The sequence below is a fragment of the Pseudonaja textilis genome, unplaced genomic scaffold (genome assembly GCF_049901715.1).
Source record: "Pseudonaja textilis isolate UNSWEBS1 unplaced genomic scaffold, rPseTex1.2 PTEXCTG54, whole genome shotgun sequence".
NCBI lineage: Eukaryota > Metazoa > Chordata > Lepidosauria > Squamata > Elapidae > Pseudonaja > Pseudonaja textilis.
This window is the reverse complement of record NW_028262757.1, coordinates 18,259-36,562: the sequence shown is the minus strand read 5'-3', so window position 1 is coordinate 36,562 and position 18,304 is coordinate 18,259. Positions and strand designations below refer to the sequence as shown.

The following is an 18,304-nucleotide window of genomic DNA, read 5'->3' as shown; positions in this document are numbered from 1 at the left end:
GCTTAAGGACTGGGTCCTCAGCAAACGTATTAAATAATTCCATTGGCTCATTTTTAAGTGATTGTCCACTAGGACTCCAAGATCCCTTTCACAGTTACTGGCATTAAGCCAGGTTTCACCTAGTTCCGTGATGGCGAACCTCTGGCACACATGCCACAAGTGGCACAGAGCCCTCTCTCTGGGGACATGAGCCATCGCCCCAGCTCAGCATTGCATGCACGCATGAGTCCCACTGGCCAGCTGATTTGGGGGTCTCTGCCGCGCATAGACAGGGGCAGGGCAGCCACCCGCAGCCTGATTTGCTCCCAGGAGGCTGCAGGGAGGCCTACAAGGCCCAAAATGGGGTGTGCGGGGGGCATGTGCACATGCACAGGGAGCAGGGGGAGCTTATGGGGTTCTGTGCGCTTTCGCAGTGGCGTGCAGGGGGATCAAAGAGGTATTGCATTATAGACACGGGTATGTGCTCGCGCACTTTTGGCACATGACACCAAAATGGTTAGCCATCACTGACCTAGTTTGTACCTATGTCATTGTTTTTTCTTATCTAAGTGTAAAACTTTATTTTTACCTGTGTTGAATATCATTTTGTTAGATAGGGCCCACTCTTCAAGTCTGTCAAGTCTTTTTGGATCTTGACCTTATCTTCTGGAAATTCTTTCCAGCTGAGTGACATCTGCAAATTTGATGAGTTCACCTTCTATTCCCTCATCTAAACCGCTTATAAAGATTTGGGGCAGTACTGAGCCTAAAATGCAATCTGGGGTACCCCACTGTTTACTTCCCTCCATGTGGGTGTAGTTCCATTGAGGACGACACCTTGAGTATAATTTGTCAGCCAGTTAGAAACCCATTTTGTGGTGGCTGGCTATCCCACATTTCTCTAGCTTGCCAAGAACTAGGTTGTGATCTAGTGCTTTACCGAAGGTTGTGATCAAATACTTTACTGAAAACTAAGTATACTATGTCCACAGCCTTTCAGCTGGTCCACTAATTTAGTCACTTTGTCAAAGAATGAAATGTTAGTTTAGCATGATTTGTTTTTGATCAACCCATGTTGGTTACTGGTTATAACTTTGTTTGCTTCTAGGTGTTCACAGATTGATTGCCTGGATATGTTTTCCAAGATGTTACTGGGTATTAATGTCAGGCAGATTTGTCTATAAATTCCTGGATATATCTTTTTTGAGGATGGGAACAACATCCGCTCTTTTCCAGTCCTCAGTTACAGATTGTCCTGAACTTACAACCATAACTCAGTCCAAAAGTTATGTTGTTAAAGTGAGAAATGTGTTAAGTGATCCTTGCCCCATTTTATGACTTTTCTTGCCACATTTGTTAAGTGAATCATTGCAGTTGTTAAATTAGTAACACCAGGGTTGGGCTTCAAAAATTTTAGCAATGGCAAAACTTCCGGTTGCAAGGCTTCAGCGGCGGCATGAATCTGCGATCATGCACAATTCCTGCTGCGCTCGCTGTTGAAGTGCCTCCGATCCAGCCGGGTTTGGAGGCTGTCATTACCCCATAGAGGTAACGAAAGACAGAGGAGATCCGGGCAGGGGTCTGGGGATATCGCAACCCCTTTCCCCAGCCGGCTAGACTCCTTTTTCCTAAGGCGGTGGAGCAGCGGTCAGTAATGGCCGCCACAAAGAAACCTTCAGCCGGACAAGATCGTGCAGGAGGAAGTGTTAGAAAGTGAAAGTTCTTTGGCTGAACTGGGACTCTAAGATATATCCAAATACCCTGGAACTAAAAAAAATTTTTGAATGATATATTGTTTCCAAACGAGACTGTGAAAGCGGTGAATGAAAGTGTTAAAAGGGAAAGTTCACTCTCCTTCCTTACGGAGATAGCAAATGGACATTGAAAAACCTGCTTTGGCACAGAAGGTAAAAATCCAAAGTTTTTTGCTATAAGTGGGAAGGGAGAGGTAAAAAAAAAAAACTTATATTAAGATCTTGCTGGAGGAGACGGCTTGGAATTTATAAGATTAGAAATTAACTGCAATAAGACTTCAAAATATATTTTGGAACTTTGTAATTGATATTGCCCCAGGAGGAGAAAGTGTGAAGAAGGTGCTAAATGAAACATTTTGTGTTTGTTTGGATTGCTTGATGACTTTGGGACCTTTGGAAATTACTCTAAGATTAAAAACATTTGGGTTGTTTTAAAAAAAGAAGAAAAAAAATCTTACAATGGCATTATCTGTGGAAGAATTAAAAATGGAATTTGAAAAATTAAAAGAAGAGGAACAAGAAGGCAAGGGCTCTTTTGGATCTGTTTTTCATTTCTTAGAAATGGTGATTTCTACCTATCAGCAAATACAACAATAACAACAACAACAAGCGATCTTTAATGGACAAATAACTTTAGCCAAGAAAGAAAGGAGGAAGAGGGGAAGGAAAATGGAGAATTTAAGACTCAAAAAAAACAACCAAGAAAGAGAAAAATAAGGTGAAAAATTGATATGATGTCAGAAAGCAACAGAAAAGAGGAATACAACAAAGAGGGGAGGTTAAAAAGGTGGAGGTTAAGAGAGCGGAGGTTAAAAAGGCCAGATTGGATAAGAAAGGAAGGGAAAAAGGGAAAAGAAGTCATAATGGCTTGAAACAAGATGAGAAAAAGCAGATTTTTTTTAGAGATAAAGGGTAAAGTACAATTAAAAAGAGATTCTGCAAAAGTACACAAATTGTATTGTAGTATTTGTATTTGAAATAGAAAATTGGAATATTATAAGAACTAATAAAATGTTAAAATATCAAGATGCTTAAGATTTAATGATAGATTTTAATTTGCTATTGTTTTAATGTCATTATAAACTTGTCATTTTCTTATTTTAAAGGGTAGTATCTAAAATGTATTAAGCAGAATCAGAATGGAAATTATATATTTAACTATATTATAGTTTTGTTGTTTTCTTATTTTAAAATGTAGTATGTAGAGTGTACTAAGCAGAATCAGAATGGAAATTATGTATTATCTTAAGTGTTAAATTTTGGGGAAAGATAGAAAGGCGTCATACTTCAATTAGTGATTACAGGAGAAATTTTGTGTTAAAGAGAAGAGATAAATAGATAATTGGAAAAGAACGGACAAAAGATACAAGTATAATGATTTAAATTAAGATGAAATAAATAAAATAGAATTAAGAGAGTGAAAAGAGGGAAGAAGTTATATAGAAAATATAGAATGGTAAATAAGATAAGTAATGGGATACAAGATGAGCATGAATTTGATTTAGGTCTGTACAAAAAGATGTAACCCGGGGTTAAGCCACTTTCCAAAAAGAAGTTTTATGTTTCTATGTTTTGTGTTTTTGTGTGTTTATGTTTGATTGAGAATTAATAAAACCTTGGAGGAATGTTAGAAGAGAATAATTGTAAACAAATCAGATGAAAATATAAGTATAATGAATAAAAACATATAAAATAGACAAACATCACAAACTTTCCCATGGGAATGACATGACTGTGACACTGGATCCATTATAAGTCAGTTGTCAAGCATCTGAACATAAATGACACAACCGTGGGGGGATGCTACAACGGTCGTGTGTGAAAAATGATCATAACTCTCTTTTTTCAGTATCATTGTAACTTCGGTCACTAAATGGACTCTTGTAAGTTGAGGTCTACCTAAAGTACTCCCGTGTTCCAAGGACTTTGAAACGTATCTTCATCTGGTTCTGAAATCACCTTTGCTGGTTCCTTCAGAACTCTGGGATGTAGCCTGTCCAAACCCAGTGATTTGAATTGGTCTAGAGCTGACAGCTGTTCTCTTACCTTATTTTTCCATATTCTAATTTGCATTCCTAACCTGTCAGTTGCAGTTCTGTTTTGATAAGTTGATTCGTGTTTTTCTTTATCAGTGAAAAAACATGCAAATTATCTTCTTTATAACCTAATCCCTGTTCTTATACTCCTGTGAATTAAGGAGGTGTCCCTCTGAGCCTCTTCAGAATAGGATTCATATGCTGTGGACTTGATACACTCCTATGGTTTCTCTCCTGTGTGAGTTCTTAGGTGTATCACCACTCTGGAATTCCAACAGAAACTATTTCCAAAAGTCAGGACACTCATACAGTTTCTCTCCTGTGTTGAATTCTCTGATGTCTCACTAGGCTGCAATTACCATAGAAACTTTTACCGCAGTCAGGACATTCAAAGGGCTTCTTTCCTGTGTGAATCCTCTGGTGTGTCACCAGGCTGGAACTCTGACTGAAAGTTTTCCCACAGTCAGGACATTCAAAGGGCTTCTCTCCTGTGTGAGTCCTCTGGTGTTTCACCAGGCTGGAATGATCATAGAAACATTTCCCGCAATCAGGACATTCAAAGAGTTTTTCTCCTGTGTAAATCCTCTGGTGTGTCACCAGGCTGGAATTTGTACTGAAACTTTTCCCAGTCAGGACATTCAAAGGGCTTCTCTCCTGTGTGAATCCTCTGGTGTCTCACCAGGCTGGAATTCTCACTGAAACTTTTCCCACAGTCAGGACATTCAAAGGGCTTCTCTCCTGTGTGAATCCTCTGGTGTGTCACCAGGCTGGAATTTGTACTGAAACTTTTCCCGCAGTCAGGACATTCAAAGGGCTTCTCTCCTGTGTGAATCCTCTGGTGTGTCACCAGGCTGGAATTTGTACTGAAACTTTTCCCACAGTCAGGACATTCAAAGGGCTTCTCTCCTGTGTGAATCCTCTGGTGTGTCACCAGGTGGAAATTTGTACTGAAACTTTTCCCACAGTCAGGACATTCAAAGGGCTTCTCTCCTGTGTGAATCCTCTGGTGTGTCACCAGGCTGGAATTCTCACTGAAACTTTTCCCGCAGTCAGGACATTCAAAGGGCTTCTCTCCTGTGTGAATCCTCTGGTGTGTCACCAGGCTGGAATTCTCACGGAAACTTTTCCCGCAATCAGGACATTCAAAGGGCTTCTCTCCTGTGTGAATCCTCTGATGTGTCACCAGGTGGGAATTTGTACTGAAACTTTTCCCGCAGTCAGGACATTCAAAGGGCTTCTCTCCTGTGTGAATCCTCTGGTGTGTCACCAGGCTGGAATTCTCACTGAAACTTTTCCCGCAGTCAGGACATTCAAAGGGCTTCTCTCCTGTGTGAATCCTCTGGTGTTTCACCAGGCTGGAATTATCACTGAAATTTTTCCCGCAGTCAGGACATTCAAAGGGCTTCTCTCCTGTGTGAATCCTCTGGTGTGTCACCAGGCCGGAATTCGCACTGAAACTTTTCCCACAGTCAGGACATTCAAAGGGCTTCTCTCCTGTGTGTGTCCTCTGGTGTATCACCAGGCTGGAATTTCTACTGAAACTTTTCCCGCAGTCAGGACATTGAAAGGGCTTCTCTCCTGTGTGAATCCTCTGGTGTACCACGAGGCTGGAATTATCACTAAAATTTTTCCCACAGTCAGGACATTCAAAGGGCTTCTCTCCTGTGTGAATCCTCTGGTGTGTCACCAGGCTGGAACTCTGACGGAAACTTTTCCCACAATCAGGACATTCAAAGGGCTTCTCTCCTGTGTGAATCCTCTGGTGTGTCACCAGGCTGGAATTTGTACTGAAACTTTTCCCGCAGTCAGGACATTCAAAGGGCTTCTCTCCTGTGTGAATCCTCTGGTGTGTCACCAGGCTGGAACTCTGACGGAAACTTTTCCCGCAGTCAGGACATTCAAAGGGCTTCTCTCCTGTGTGAATCCTCTGGTGTCTCACCAGGCCGGAATTTCTACTGAAACTTTTCCCACATACAGGACATTCAAAGGGCTTCTCTCCTGGGCGAATCCTCTCGTGTGTCATCAGGCTGGAAATATCACTGAAACTTTTCCCGCAGTCAGGACATTCAAAGGGCTTCTCTCCTGTGTGAATCCTCTGGTGTGTCACCAGATAGGAACTCTGACGGAATCTCCGTCAATCTCCATTGACTTTTCATGTAACGTATGCTTGATTTTCACACATTACTTTTCCCAGCTAGAAATCTCTTCTTCATTTTCTCTCGTTTCTGTCTCACCTGCTGAGGAAGGTGAAGAATTGTGTGGTGCTCTGAAGGAAATGGAAAATATTTTGATTTCTGGACTGACTTGCTTTGCTATTCAATGTTGCTTGTTATTCTGGGTTGTGCAGAGTGTTCTTATTGCCATCCTCTTTGTCTATTAGATTGAAATAAATTCAATTGAAATAAATTCTTTAATGGTTGCAGAAGATGAGAAAAAAAGAAAAACATTTACATTACAATGAAAAATGATGAAATTCACTTGTTGACTGGGTCAATCATAAATTCTTAGCAGTGCAAATGATTGTTTTCCAATACAGTCAAGTGAAAAAGAAAGTACCCTCTCTTTCATTTCTATGGTTTTACTTATCAGGGTATTATAAATATCATTGCAACAGAACAGAATAGAATAATAGAATTGGAAGGGACCTTGGAGAAGATCGTCTAATGCAGCCCCTAGTCAAGCAGGAGACCCTATACCATTTCAGAGAAGTGGCTGTCCAATCTTTTCTGAAAAGCCTCAAATGGTGAGATTGGTTGGCACAGTGGCGGGAACAGCTAAAAAATAGCGGAGCTCCGCCGAGCTCTGTGAAAACCAGCCGGTATCTGCTTGCTGGGAGACCCTACAGAGTCAAAGCTGCCCTGGAGAGGTAGTGAAGGAAGAAGAGGTGCTTCATTGGTCACGAGGAAACCACAATTTCCTCATTAGGGCCAAAGAAAGCTCTCCCAAATGGCAGCAGGGATGACGGCCATTTTGGCAAGTCACAAGCTGTGACAACTGGGACAATAAGAATTATGCTGGAGTGGTTTATAGACAGAAGATTGAAACTGGGTGAGATACCTTCCAACTTTTATTCTAAAGATAAAATAATTTGAAAAAATAATCTCCAAATATTAAGAAAGCAGCTACTGGATACATGGAGAAAGATTAAAGACTCAGCTGTGAAAGACATATCTAATGGAAGCTTTAAAACAGAGAAACTCTGGAAAAGATTTAACGTCTTGAAAAGTGATTATTGAGAGAAACTGGTTTTCTTATTTTTATTTTTAACCCCTCCCCACCATCTGTTGACAATCAGCTGTTTGATTTTTGCACCCTGTTTAATGTTGGAATTTGGAGCAAGGGAGCCCTCTACTGGAGGAATATTAACGGCAGTGTAGGAAACACAAGGGAAAGTGACAATTGTTTAATATAAACAAAGGAAAGGAGCGAAAATAAGTAACACCTGGAAGACCACTTGACTTTGACTCTATTTCAGTAGGCAATGTGGATGTTTGGAAATATCTAATGCGCTTCTTGAAGATCTTTAAGACAAACTGAATTACAAATACGTAATACTGTATTGAAATTGTTCACTGGAAGGCTGATTTAAAAGATTTGAGGAAACTTGCTGGGCAATTTGGATTTGGATTACTAATGCTACTTGATAGAACATCCTATGAGGTAAAAGAAGAAAGGTGATAGAAGAAAAAGAAAAAAGGAGACCAGGGTACTTAGAGATATAATCCTGAGACTGATTAAACTTTATTAATAATTGGCCTTATTGTTGTTTCTAGAACATTGAGATATTGGAATTATGGTGGAATATTTAGTATTTTTTAAAATATTAAAATATTAGTGATTCAGCAGGGGATAACAAATACATTGTATGAAGAAATGTTATTGATGTTTAAATGTATTTATGGAAAAAGTGATAAAGAATCATAAAGAGAGAATGATATTGTTTAAAGACAAAGCTGCGAATGTAGAAACCCCCCCCCCCCAACAAATGGGGAAAAAAGAGGAGTACAATTGGGAAAATAGTATGATGCACACGGATATATAAAAGAATCTAACATAATTACAATGTGCATGTTAAGGTTAGTGGTTGGAAGACAAGGATTATGTATATTTAATTGTATTATTATTGTTAGGTAAAGGTTAAGGTTCCCCTCGCACATATGTGCTAGTCGTTTCCGGCTCTAGGAGGCAGTGCTCATCTCCATTACAAAGCTGAAGAGTCAACACTGTCCGAAGACCCGAAGACATCTCCATAGTCATGTGGCCGGCATGAGTAAACACCGAAGGCTTACGGAACGCTGTTATCTTTCCACCAAAGTGTCCCATATTTTTCTACTTACATTTTTACATGCTTTTGAACTGCTAGGTTGGCAGAAGCTGGGACAAGTAACGGGAGCTCAAATTATTGACTCATACATTTTTTCACACATGACTTCTCTGTTTTGGCTTTCTTTTTACAAAATAAATGATGACTTGATGTAATATGTCATGTGTTGTTGTTCATCTGTGGTTGTATTTACCGACTTTTAAGAACTTCTAAGGACCAAATGATTTTTATTATGTCCTGATATGTAAAATCATAGAAGTCAAGGAGAGTGTACTTTCTTTTTCACATGACTGTATATCTGGACGTCCTGGGGAGAGATTTTCTACATTTCTATATCTTATCTGTCAAGTGCCAGCTGTCTCTTATGTAATAAAGCAAAAGCAAAGAAATGTATAAATGTCAGATTATATTCATTAACTGGCAGAGACCTGGTTAACAAGTCAGCAAGTGAGTAAGCATGGCAACAAACCAGCCAATGGGAGATGACAGCCTGGGTGTGGTTTGGCTCTGTGTGCTTTGCGGAGATTGAAACTGAAACTAACATGCTTGCTTGCTAAAACTGTTATCTGCTCTGAGCTGCTGCTGCTTGTTTTTGCTTACTTTGTGTTGAAAGAATCTACAAATGGTATTGTAAACTTCACTCATTTTATTATGTTTATAAAGAAGTTAATGATCCTGCTGAATCAGTCATCTGTGTGTTTTCTGGACTTGAATTTCTGCAGAAACTTTAACAATAAATATCTGCCTTACACTATGTTCTGGGTTCCTTCCTTCTTAGGAGGGACAAGTATTTATTCAGACTAATAAATGCATTGGCTTATCAACACCCATACTTGTCTTTTATTGAGCTACACCTGTCAATCTGCATGACACTAGCTGTACATATGTGGGGACTTTAACTGATGAAATGATGCCTCAAGCCTCTGCAAGATTTGAAGCACCAGTTTTACCTGTGGAAGCCATAAGCTACAAGTAAGGGCAGAAAATGCCTTCCACAACCCCTTTGGTGACATCCCAATTGAAGTAGTCCTCACTTACTGACTGCAATTGGGACTGGCATCTTTGTCACTAAGGGGGCGATCAATAGCTATTTTTAAAAAACTGATGCATTTAAGCACAGTTGAACCTGCTGAATACACGGATGGGGGAACCAATAGGAAAACACGGTGCTTGTAAGCTAGAAATGGAAGGAAAACAACCCAGACAAGATCAAGCGACACATCAATCCGATGTTGTTGCCCGGAAAACATCAGGTCCGCTACAGAATTATTGAGTTGGGGGGACCTTGGAGGTCTTCTAGTCCATCCCCTGATCAGGCAGGAGACCCAATTTCATTCCGAACAAACGGCTGTCCAATCTCCTCCGAAGACCCTGCAGTCACGGAGCCCCCACAACCTCTGGAGGGGAGCCATTCCCAAAGGATCCACCGTCGCTTGAAAGAGGCTTTTGAGATCTTCCCCCCAGCAGAGAATCGCAGCCACCAGTTTCACAGCCTGCAGCCCCAGCGGGCTCCGATCTGGGGAGGGAAGGAACCTGCAGCTGACACGCTTCAGCCCAGTTGCTTCTCTGCTTCCAGGCCGCGGAGGGAACCGAACAGCCCGACTTGCTCCCGGACTCTCCTCCCACCTGCTGCCCCCAACTCACCTGCCAGCTGCTGCTTCCATCCTAGGAAGAGCACAGAAGCCGCTCTGCGCACCACCTTCCTCCCACGAACGATCCGGAAGAGGAAGTTCCTCTCTGCGCTTTTCATCTCCTCCCCTCCTTTCTAGCAATGAAGTACTCAATGGTTTAAAAACTCCTTTTTTAAGCTCAAGCACAGATGCCACTAAGATGTGGAAGTCTTTCTTGGCACAGATGTTTCCTTACCGCCATCTAGCGACCGGAGGTGGAAACACGCCTGTCCAATCTCCACCAAGCATTTGGGAGATGTTTTCATCTTCTTCTATTTACTGTATATAAACGAAATCTCCAGTACCGTAAAGCCTACAAACTTGAGCCTGTCAAATCTTTTTGGGACCTTGAGCTTGTCTTCTGGGATGTTGGCAATTCCTGCCAGTTTAGTGTCATTTACAAACTTGATGAGTTCCCCTTCTATTCCCTGTCTAGATAGTTTATGAAGATTTTGGTCAGTGCTAGGTCTGAAATTCAATCTGAGAATACCCCACTGCTTATTTCCCTCCGTGTGGGTGTAGTTCCATTGAGGACTACATGTTGAGTACAATTTGTCAGCCACTTAGGAATCCATCTTGGACCCCCTCCTCAGATAGAAAAAGAAACCACGAGGTAGGAAAAAAATCAAGTGCTTTACTAAAATCTAAGAATACGATGTCCACAGCACTTGCTGGTCCACTAATTTAGTCATTTTGTCAAAGAATTAAATAAGGTTTGTTTGGCATGATCTGTTTTTGATCAACCCATGTTGGCAACTGGTTATTATTTTGTTTGCTTCTAGGTGTTCACAGATTTGTTGCCTGGATATATTTTCCAAGATGTTACCAGGTATTAATGTCAGGTTGATCTGTGTGTAATTTTCTGGATTTCTCCCCCCCACACCCCTTTTTTTTTTTTTTGAAGATGGGAATCCCATCAGCACTTTTCCATCCTGCTACAGATAGTCCGGAATGTACAACCACAGTTGAGCCCAAAATGTATGTGGTTAAATTAGTAACATGGTAATAACAGTCGTCAAGTGAGTGAATCTGGTTTCCCCATTAACATTCCTTGTCAGCAGGTCACAAAAGAAGATCACAAGACTCTGGGACACTACACCCGTCATAAATCTGAGTCAGCTGTTCAGCATCCGAATGTAACTCATATGACCATGGGGGTGCTACAATGGTCAGAAGTGTGATAAATGGTCATAAGTCATTTGTTTCAGTGTCATTGTAACCTAAGTCACTAAATGAAATGTTGTAAGTTGAGGACTAACTCTAGTTTCCCCATACTTCAAGATCTTTGAAACGTATCTTTCAATGGTTCTGAAATCACCTTTGCTGGTTCCTTCAGAACTCTGGGATGCCGTCCATCCAGACCCAGTGATTTGAATTGATCTAGAGCTGACAAGATATTCTCTTACTTTATTTTTTTGCATTCCTAATCTGGCACTCATGGTTCTGTTTTTGATAAGTTGTGTGATGTTCTTTTTGGGTGACATGTAAAGTATTTTCTTTGTACCTTCTCCCCCCTTCTTATAGTCCTGTGAATTAGCAAGATTTGTCTGAGTCTCCTCTGAATAGGATGCACATGCTGCAGACCTGGGAGACATCTTCCCCTCACCTCTTTAGTCATGGAGTTTGCATATCTCCCAAGGCCAGTGTCAGGGTTCCAAAAGATGCCCTAATTAAATCATCAGTTTCAAGCCGAGCTTCAAAAGAAGTCCAGTTATTAGGATCTTCATGACTGCACGGACCAAATGAAGCCGATTCTGACCTGTTAATTCGGGCTTTACCTCTGACCCTGTCAGTCACATTCCCCAAAGAAGCAATTTAGGTTTCCGTGGAGACGACCTCAGTGTCATCAGTTGGAATGTGCCTTGTTTTGACTGAAATGCCAGCTCCTTGATGTACCTGTGAAGTTCGCTTTCCTATCCCCCTTGCCTTTGGCAACAGGAGAGCAGGTCAGGGATGCTTTGTGAGTTGACAGCCAGTTTCTTCAGTCTGAGCATAGGGAGGGTATAGGATAGGGTGGATATAGTGCTGGGCTAGGAGCACGGAGGTACACTTTGTGTTCTCCGCTCAGTCATAGAAAGTCCCCAGTGATTATCCACACAGACCATAGAGTTAGATTCACTCGCAAACTTCTGAGATGCCCTTGCACCCCAATAGCGGTATAGACAGCTAAAAGTCTTGTAACTAAACATTGGACCTGAGTGGCCACAGGAGGAAGAATCGGAGAGGAATTTCTGGACCAGTGAGTTGTGTCAAGGTGTTTACATTCCTTGACCATATCACACAAAGCGCATAGTTGGCGGAGTTTGGGGGAGAGAAAGACTTCTGCTGCTTTCCTTGCATGCAGCCAAAAGCAGAAGCAGCAGAGACCCTGGGAAAATTCCCCCCAAAAGTCTACAGGAAAATCCCCCACCCCGTTTTCCTACCAATCAATCGTTCTTTATTTGGGATCGCAGGATACGTCTCTCTCTCCCCGTCTACCCGAGAATGGAGCTGAAAAGCAGGTTAGTGAAGGAATGTGGCTGCCTTGAAAGGGGTGTGTGTGAGGGACCTCTGTGTGTGTGTGTGTGTGTGTGTGTGTGTGCATGTGTGTACAAGAGAGAGAGAGAACGCCAGCCCTCCAAGGTTAGATTGGATCTCTCCCTCTCCCTCCCTCCATGCCCCCCAGCGTCAGTGGTGGAGCATCAGTGTTTGGCCAGCAGGGAGCCAGGCAAGGCGTGTCACTCGCTTTTTGGCCGTGAAAAAAGCAGACTGGGGGGTCAGGCAAGGCGTGTTGGGAAAAAGTAGGACACCCCTCAGCAAGACAGCCTAGCCATTTTTTCGGGGTCTAAGAAACATGGTAGAAGGCAAAACCAACGGCGGGGAGGGAAATCCACCCCTAGGGTGGCTTGCTGACATTTGTGGGAACGTCGGTCCCATATTCCTGAGCTGCAGTAGTCACAGGACTGGCCCTTTGGTCATCAACAGCCAGTCTTGTGACTACTGCAGCTCTGGAATATGGGACCGACTTTCCCATCAACGTCAGCAAGCCACCATCAGTCAAAATTCATAGTAGTAGTTGGCGGGATTTAAAATTATGAGTTTGGTGGTCCCTGAGGTCCAAAAGGTTGGTGACCCCTGCTGTAGATAATCCCCTCTGACTCTTAGGTTGGCTTTGGGAACATTGAAAGGGTTTCTGACTCCTAACCAACTCCATATGGTCAGCTGTCCAAAACCCATGTGGTTCAGCCCCCAGCCTCCATTTTGTCTCCAGTGCCTTTCTCCCAGCTTGGAACTGGAGCTGAATATTTCTTCCAACAGTTGCCTTTATTTAATGTTGCTTGATATCTTTATATAGCCCTGTGAGAGATTCAGAGGCTTTGGGATCATTGCAAAGCATTTCCAACTCCTAAATATAATAAGATGAGATACGATAAAGATGGTGCACTAAAATGTGACATCAAGGAAAAACGGATTAAATATGTTTTTACTATTTTAAATTTTAGAAATTTTGCACATGTTTAAATTTGAAAGTTCTTCAAGTTAAGACTCAGGCCAAGAGCCTCTTGGTTTCTCCACACACCTGGCCCGGTCCTGGTTGTTGGGTGTCCTTCACGTAATGAGAGCTGTTTAAAAAATTATAACCTGTCTTTCTGACTGGTGTTAGGGAAATAAATATTGGAATTCTTTGGTGTCTTCCAATCTCAGAAAAACCAGGATCATTCATCTGCCTAGCTAAAATATCACTTCCGCTGCTAAAAAAAAAAGTTCCTTCCTATATTTGAAGGATACATTTTTGAAAATAACATTAAGGAGCCCTGAGGGACAAGTGAAAGAAGAGGAAACATGTTCTGTTCACAGAAATTCTGACACTTTCCTTTATTTGTCTTTCTCAAAAGCTATTCAAGGTTCTTACGCAGTGCTGTTTTAGAAATTAAAAATTATCTACTATACAATTTTTCCCCTCACATCTCCCGACCAAGGGGGGAGGGGGGAACCACACAATTATCAGTCCATTGATGCTGCTCTCAGGCCCCAGCTCTCAAAGGGCAACAAGGAGGCAACTCCAAGCAAAGGAGGTCACAGCAAGAGTTGCAAATAAACTGGAAATCCTGTGCTCAAAACCACAATTCCTTTCTCCTCAACTCAATATTCCGATAGGTCTTCTCCATGAAGGTCTCCTGCATGGCACAACAGCCTTTACATTTGATATTTTACACAAGTTTCGTCACTGCCCCAAACTCCCCCAAATATACTTGCTATTCATATAGTTTTTTCTACTTGCGTGCCTCATTCCTGACACAATATGAACAGACATGCTTGATTTTCTGAATTCCTGGAACTGTTTGGAAAAGATGAACTTTGAAACGCTTCTGCTTCTCTTCTCCTCTCATTTTCTCCTTATATGAGGAGCCGCAATCTGCAACTATAGCCTTAGTGGTCCTATCCCCAAGAGACGCTGGCTGGGGAATTCTGGGCCTGAAACTCTTGGGGTACCCAGGGAGAAAAAGGCAGGGACTCTGTACGTGGCATATTTATCATCCACCATTATAAAAATGCAATGAACACTCAAAAAAATATTTTTCACAATTTCTGCAAAAATAAATACAGGTAATCCCCAGGTTATGAGTGTTCCCTTAGTGAACATTCAAAGTTATGTGATAAGCACCCCCTGGAATTTACAAACAAATCCTGAAATTATGAATATTGGAGCTCCACGGCAGTTGTTCACTCTTACGAATGACCGCAGAGGATCTGCAACATTCACCCCGCCTACTCTGCCCCACCACCCCCGGCCAGGTCTTCCCAGGCACTTCGCTTGTGGAGTCACTTACCTTCCAAAGATATCTCTGTTATAGTTTCTTTGTCTGCATTTGCAGAGAACAGAGGCCTAACGTACCATGAGATCATGCAAGATCAGTCGCCCGAAACCTTGTGTAATCTCACACTTTAGGCCTCTATTCTCTGCAAACTGAGGCCTAGACATTTGCAAACCAATGGAAGGCTTCGGTCCTTCAGTTCTTCCCTCCGTTTGCTGATTCCTTGCCGAAGCCTGCAGGGAGATTGTTCCTGTAGGTTTCTGCAGCCCTTTGAAAAAAGCTTTTGTTGGCACCAGTGGAGCCTGGGAGGAGCAGACACACTCCTCTGAAGCCCTGTTCTTATCCTACAGGGAAAGGCTTTTTGCAAAGGGCTGCCAAAGCCTACAGGAACACAATCCTCAAGTTCTTTGCTGACAAGAAAGTAGCCTCGAGAGGCTGTACGCAGCTTCTCGAGGTTGCTTTCTCGGTGCTGGAGGCCTCATCAGGCTGATATGGGGTGAGAAAGCAGCAAATGCAAGAGAAGAAGCAGGAAGTGATGTCGTTCAATGTATGAGATTCACTCCCACTAATTCTCAAGTTACGGATTGAATGGGCAGGCTGCAATGCATTCGTAGCTCGAGGACTTTCTATATCCAGCAAATTCTGCTGGTGATGAGCAGATAGTCATTATCAAACTAATATGTCACAATTTTTTCTTTCCTCCTTCCTGTCTAAACCATATTTGCCTACAAAAAATTAGACAAATACTTTGTAGTCAAGTTAAACAGTCAATTTCTCACCTGGATTTAAAATGGGACATTAGAAATGAAATTCAAACCTTCCCTACACTCATCACTTGGGGCCTTGTGTGCATTTTCTTGTGTGCGATAAGGGTGGAATGTTTCCTGAAGCACCATCCACACTCGGAACATTCAAATGGTTTCTCACCTGTGTGTATAAGCATATGATTTAGAACGCTAGCTTTAATACTGAAATCTTTCCCACAGTCTGGACACTTGTATGGTTTCTCTCCTGTGTGAGTTCTCTGGTGTGTCACTAGGCTGGAACGCTGACGGAAACTTTTCCCGCAATCACAACATTCAAAGGGCTTCTCTCCTGTGTGAGTCCTCTGGTGTATCACCAGGCTGGAATGCAAACTGAAGCTTTTCCCACAGTCAGGACATTCAAAGGGTTTCTCTCCTGTGTGAGTCCTCTGGTGTGTCACCAGGCTGGAACTCCGACTAAAACTTTTCCTGCAATCAGGACATTCAAAGGGCTTCTCTCCCGTGTGAGTCCTCTGGTGTCTCACCAGGCTAGAACTCTGACTGAAACTTTTCCCGCAGTCAGGACATTCAAAGGGCTTCTCTCCTGTGTGAGTCCGCTGATGTGTCACTAGGCTGGAATTATCACAGAAACGTTTCCCGCAATCAGGACATTCAAAGGGTTTCTCTCCTGTGTGAGTCCTCTGGTGTATCACCAGATTGGAATTTGAACTAAAACTTTTCTCACAATCAGGACATTGAAAGGGCTTCTCTCCTGTGTGAGTCCTCTGGTGTCTCACCAGGCTGGAATTCAAACTGAAACTTTTCCCACAATCAGGACATTCAAAGGGTTTCTCTCCTGTGTGAGTACTCTGGTGTGTCAGCAGGCTGGAACTCTGACTGAAACTTTTACCACAATCAGGACATTCAAAGGGTTTCTCTCCTGTGTGAGTCCTCTGATGTGTCACCAGGCTGGAATTATCACAGAAACTTTTCCCGCAATCAGGACAATGAAAGGGTTTCTCTCCCGTGTGAGTCCTCTGGTGTATCACCAGGCTGGAATTCCAACTGAAGCTTTTACCACAATAAGGACATTCAAAGGGCTTCTCTTCTGTGTGAGTCTTCTGGTGTGTCACCAGGCTGGAATCACAGAAACCTTCCCCACCATCAGGATATTGAAAGGGTTTCTCTCCTGTGTGAATCCGCTGGTGTTTCACCAGGTTGGAACTCTGACTGAAACTTTTCCCACAGTCAGGACATTCAAAGGGTTTCTCTCCTGTGTGAATCCTCTGGTGTCTCACCAGGCTGGAATTATCATAGAAACTTTTCCCACAGTCAGGACATTGAAAGGGTTTCTCTCCTGTGTGTGTCCTCTGGTGTGCCACCAGGTTGGAACTCTGACAGAAACTTTTCCCACAATCAGGACAATGAAAGGGTTTCTCTCCTGTGTGAATCCTCTGGTGTCTCACCAGGCTGAAATTATCATAGAAACCTTTCCCGCAATAAGGACATTCAAAGGGTTTCTCTCCTGTGTGAGTCCTCTGATGTGTAACCAGGCTGAAATTCCAACTGAAGCTTTTCCCACAATCAGGACATTCAAAGGGCTTTTCTCCTGTGTGTGTCCTCTGGTGTTTCACCAGGTTGGAACTCTGACTGAAACTTTTCCCACAATCAGGACATTCAAAGGGTTTCTCTCCTGTGTGAGTCCTCTGGTGTGTCACCAGCCTGGAATTATCACAGAAACATTTCCCACAATCAGGACATTCAAACCGTTTCTCCTTGATGTGAGTCCATGTTGCCCTGCTCACTAAAGCATTTACTGCATTGGGAGCACTTGTAGGGCTTCTCTCCTGTGTGGTACCTTCCATGAAACAAAATGGAGTTGTTCTGACCAAAGGTTTTGCCAAATTCAGAGTATATTTAAGGCTTTTCTCCAGTCTGGATCCTCTCATGCATAATCAGCTGTGATTTGCAAGTTGTATCTTTCCCACAACTGGGACATCTATGGAGCGTTTCCACAACTAATATTCTTGAGGTAAAAAATCTGGATGATCCCTTGTTTAGTGATTCTTTGATTTACTGGTGATTTTCTTCCTTCCAGAATGAAGCCCGCAGCACTGTCTGCTCTACATGGCTTTCCAGTTGACCTTTTCTTATCCACTGACTTTTTCACTTCCCTCTATTGCTAAACGGAAAAATAATCTCTGTTGCTTCTACTTTTCATGTAACGTATGCTTGAATTTCACCCTCTATCTTTCCCAGCTAGGAATCTGTTCTTAATTTTCTCTCTTTTCTCTCTCACCAGCTAAGGAAAGTGAAGAATTGTGTGGAAATTCTGAAGGAAATGGAAAATATTTTTATTTCTGGACTGACTTGCTGTGCTATTCAATGTTGCTTGTTATACTCTGTTGTCCAGAATGCTCTTATTGCCATCCTCTTTGTCTATAAGATTGAAATAAAAGAGTATCTTTAATGGTTGCAGAAGATGAGAAAAAAAGAAAAATATTACATTTACATTACAATGAAAGATGATGAAATTCAGTTGTTGACTGGGTCAATCACAAATTCTTAGCAGTGCAAATGATTGTTTTCAAATACAGTCAAGTGAAAAAGAAAGTACACTCTCTTTCATTTCTATGGTTTTACTTTAACAGGGTATTATAAATATCATTGCAACAGTAAATAGAATAGAATAATAGAATTGAAGGACCTTGGAGAAGATCGCCTAATGCAGCTCAGCTAAGAGGGAGACCCTATAATATCATAGAGAAGTGGTCGTCCAATCTTTTCTGAAAAGCCTTGTAAATGGTGAGAGATTGTTGGCACAGTGGCCGAACGGCTAAAAATAGTGAGCTCCATTGTGCCTGTGAAAACCAGCCGGTATCTGCTTGCTGGAGACCCTAAGAGTCAAAGCTGCCTCTGGAGAGGTAGTGAAGGAAGAAGCAGGTGTTTCATTATCATTTATGAAACCACAATTTCTCATTAGGATGCAGAGCCTCCCAAAT

At 42.2% G+C, this 18,304-nt stretch overlaps 2 protein-coding genes across 3 annotated transcripts in view; both read right to left on the bottom strand.

The window, feature by feature from the left end:
• LOC113454772 (uncharacterized) overlaps positions 1-9,877 on the bottom strand; it is a 34,309-nt gene extending 24,432 nt beyond the window's left edge. The window contains exons 1-2 of one of the 2 annotated variants that reach the window (XM_087918808.1): positions 9,738-9,866; positions 6,004-6,142 (exon numbers count right to left, since the gene is read on the bottom strand). The gene's annotated coding sequence lies outside the window, so the exon portion shown is untranslated. Of the gene's footprint in view, positions 1-6,003; positions 6,143-9,737 lie in introns of both variants that reach the window. The other variant, XM_087918809.1, reaches the window with a different exon arrangement.
• On the bottom strand, positions 3,891-17,904 carry LOC113454114 (uncharacterized). Its single transcript, XM_087918802.1, is given in 5 exon segments — positions 3,891-4,061; positions 4,063-4,095; positions 4,097-4,397; positions 4,399-5,767; positions 15,487-17,904. Coding segments are annotated over 5 exon segments (3,639 nt in total). The 5' UTR covers positions 17,252-17,904.
• Positions 17,905-18,304: the final 400 nt, after the last annotated feature.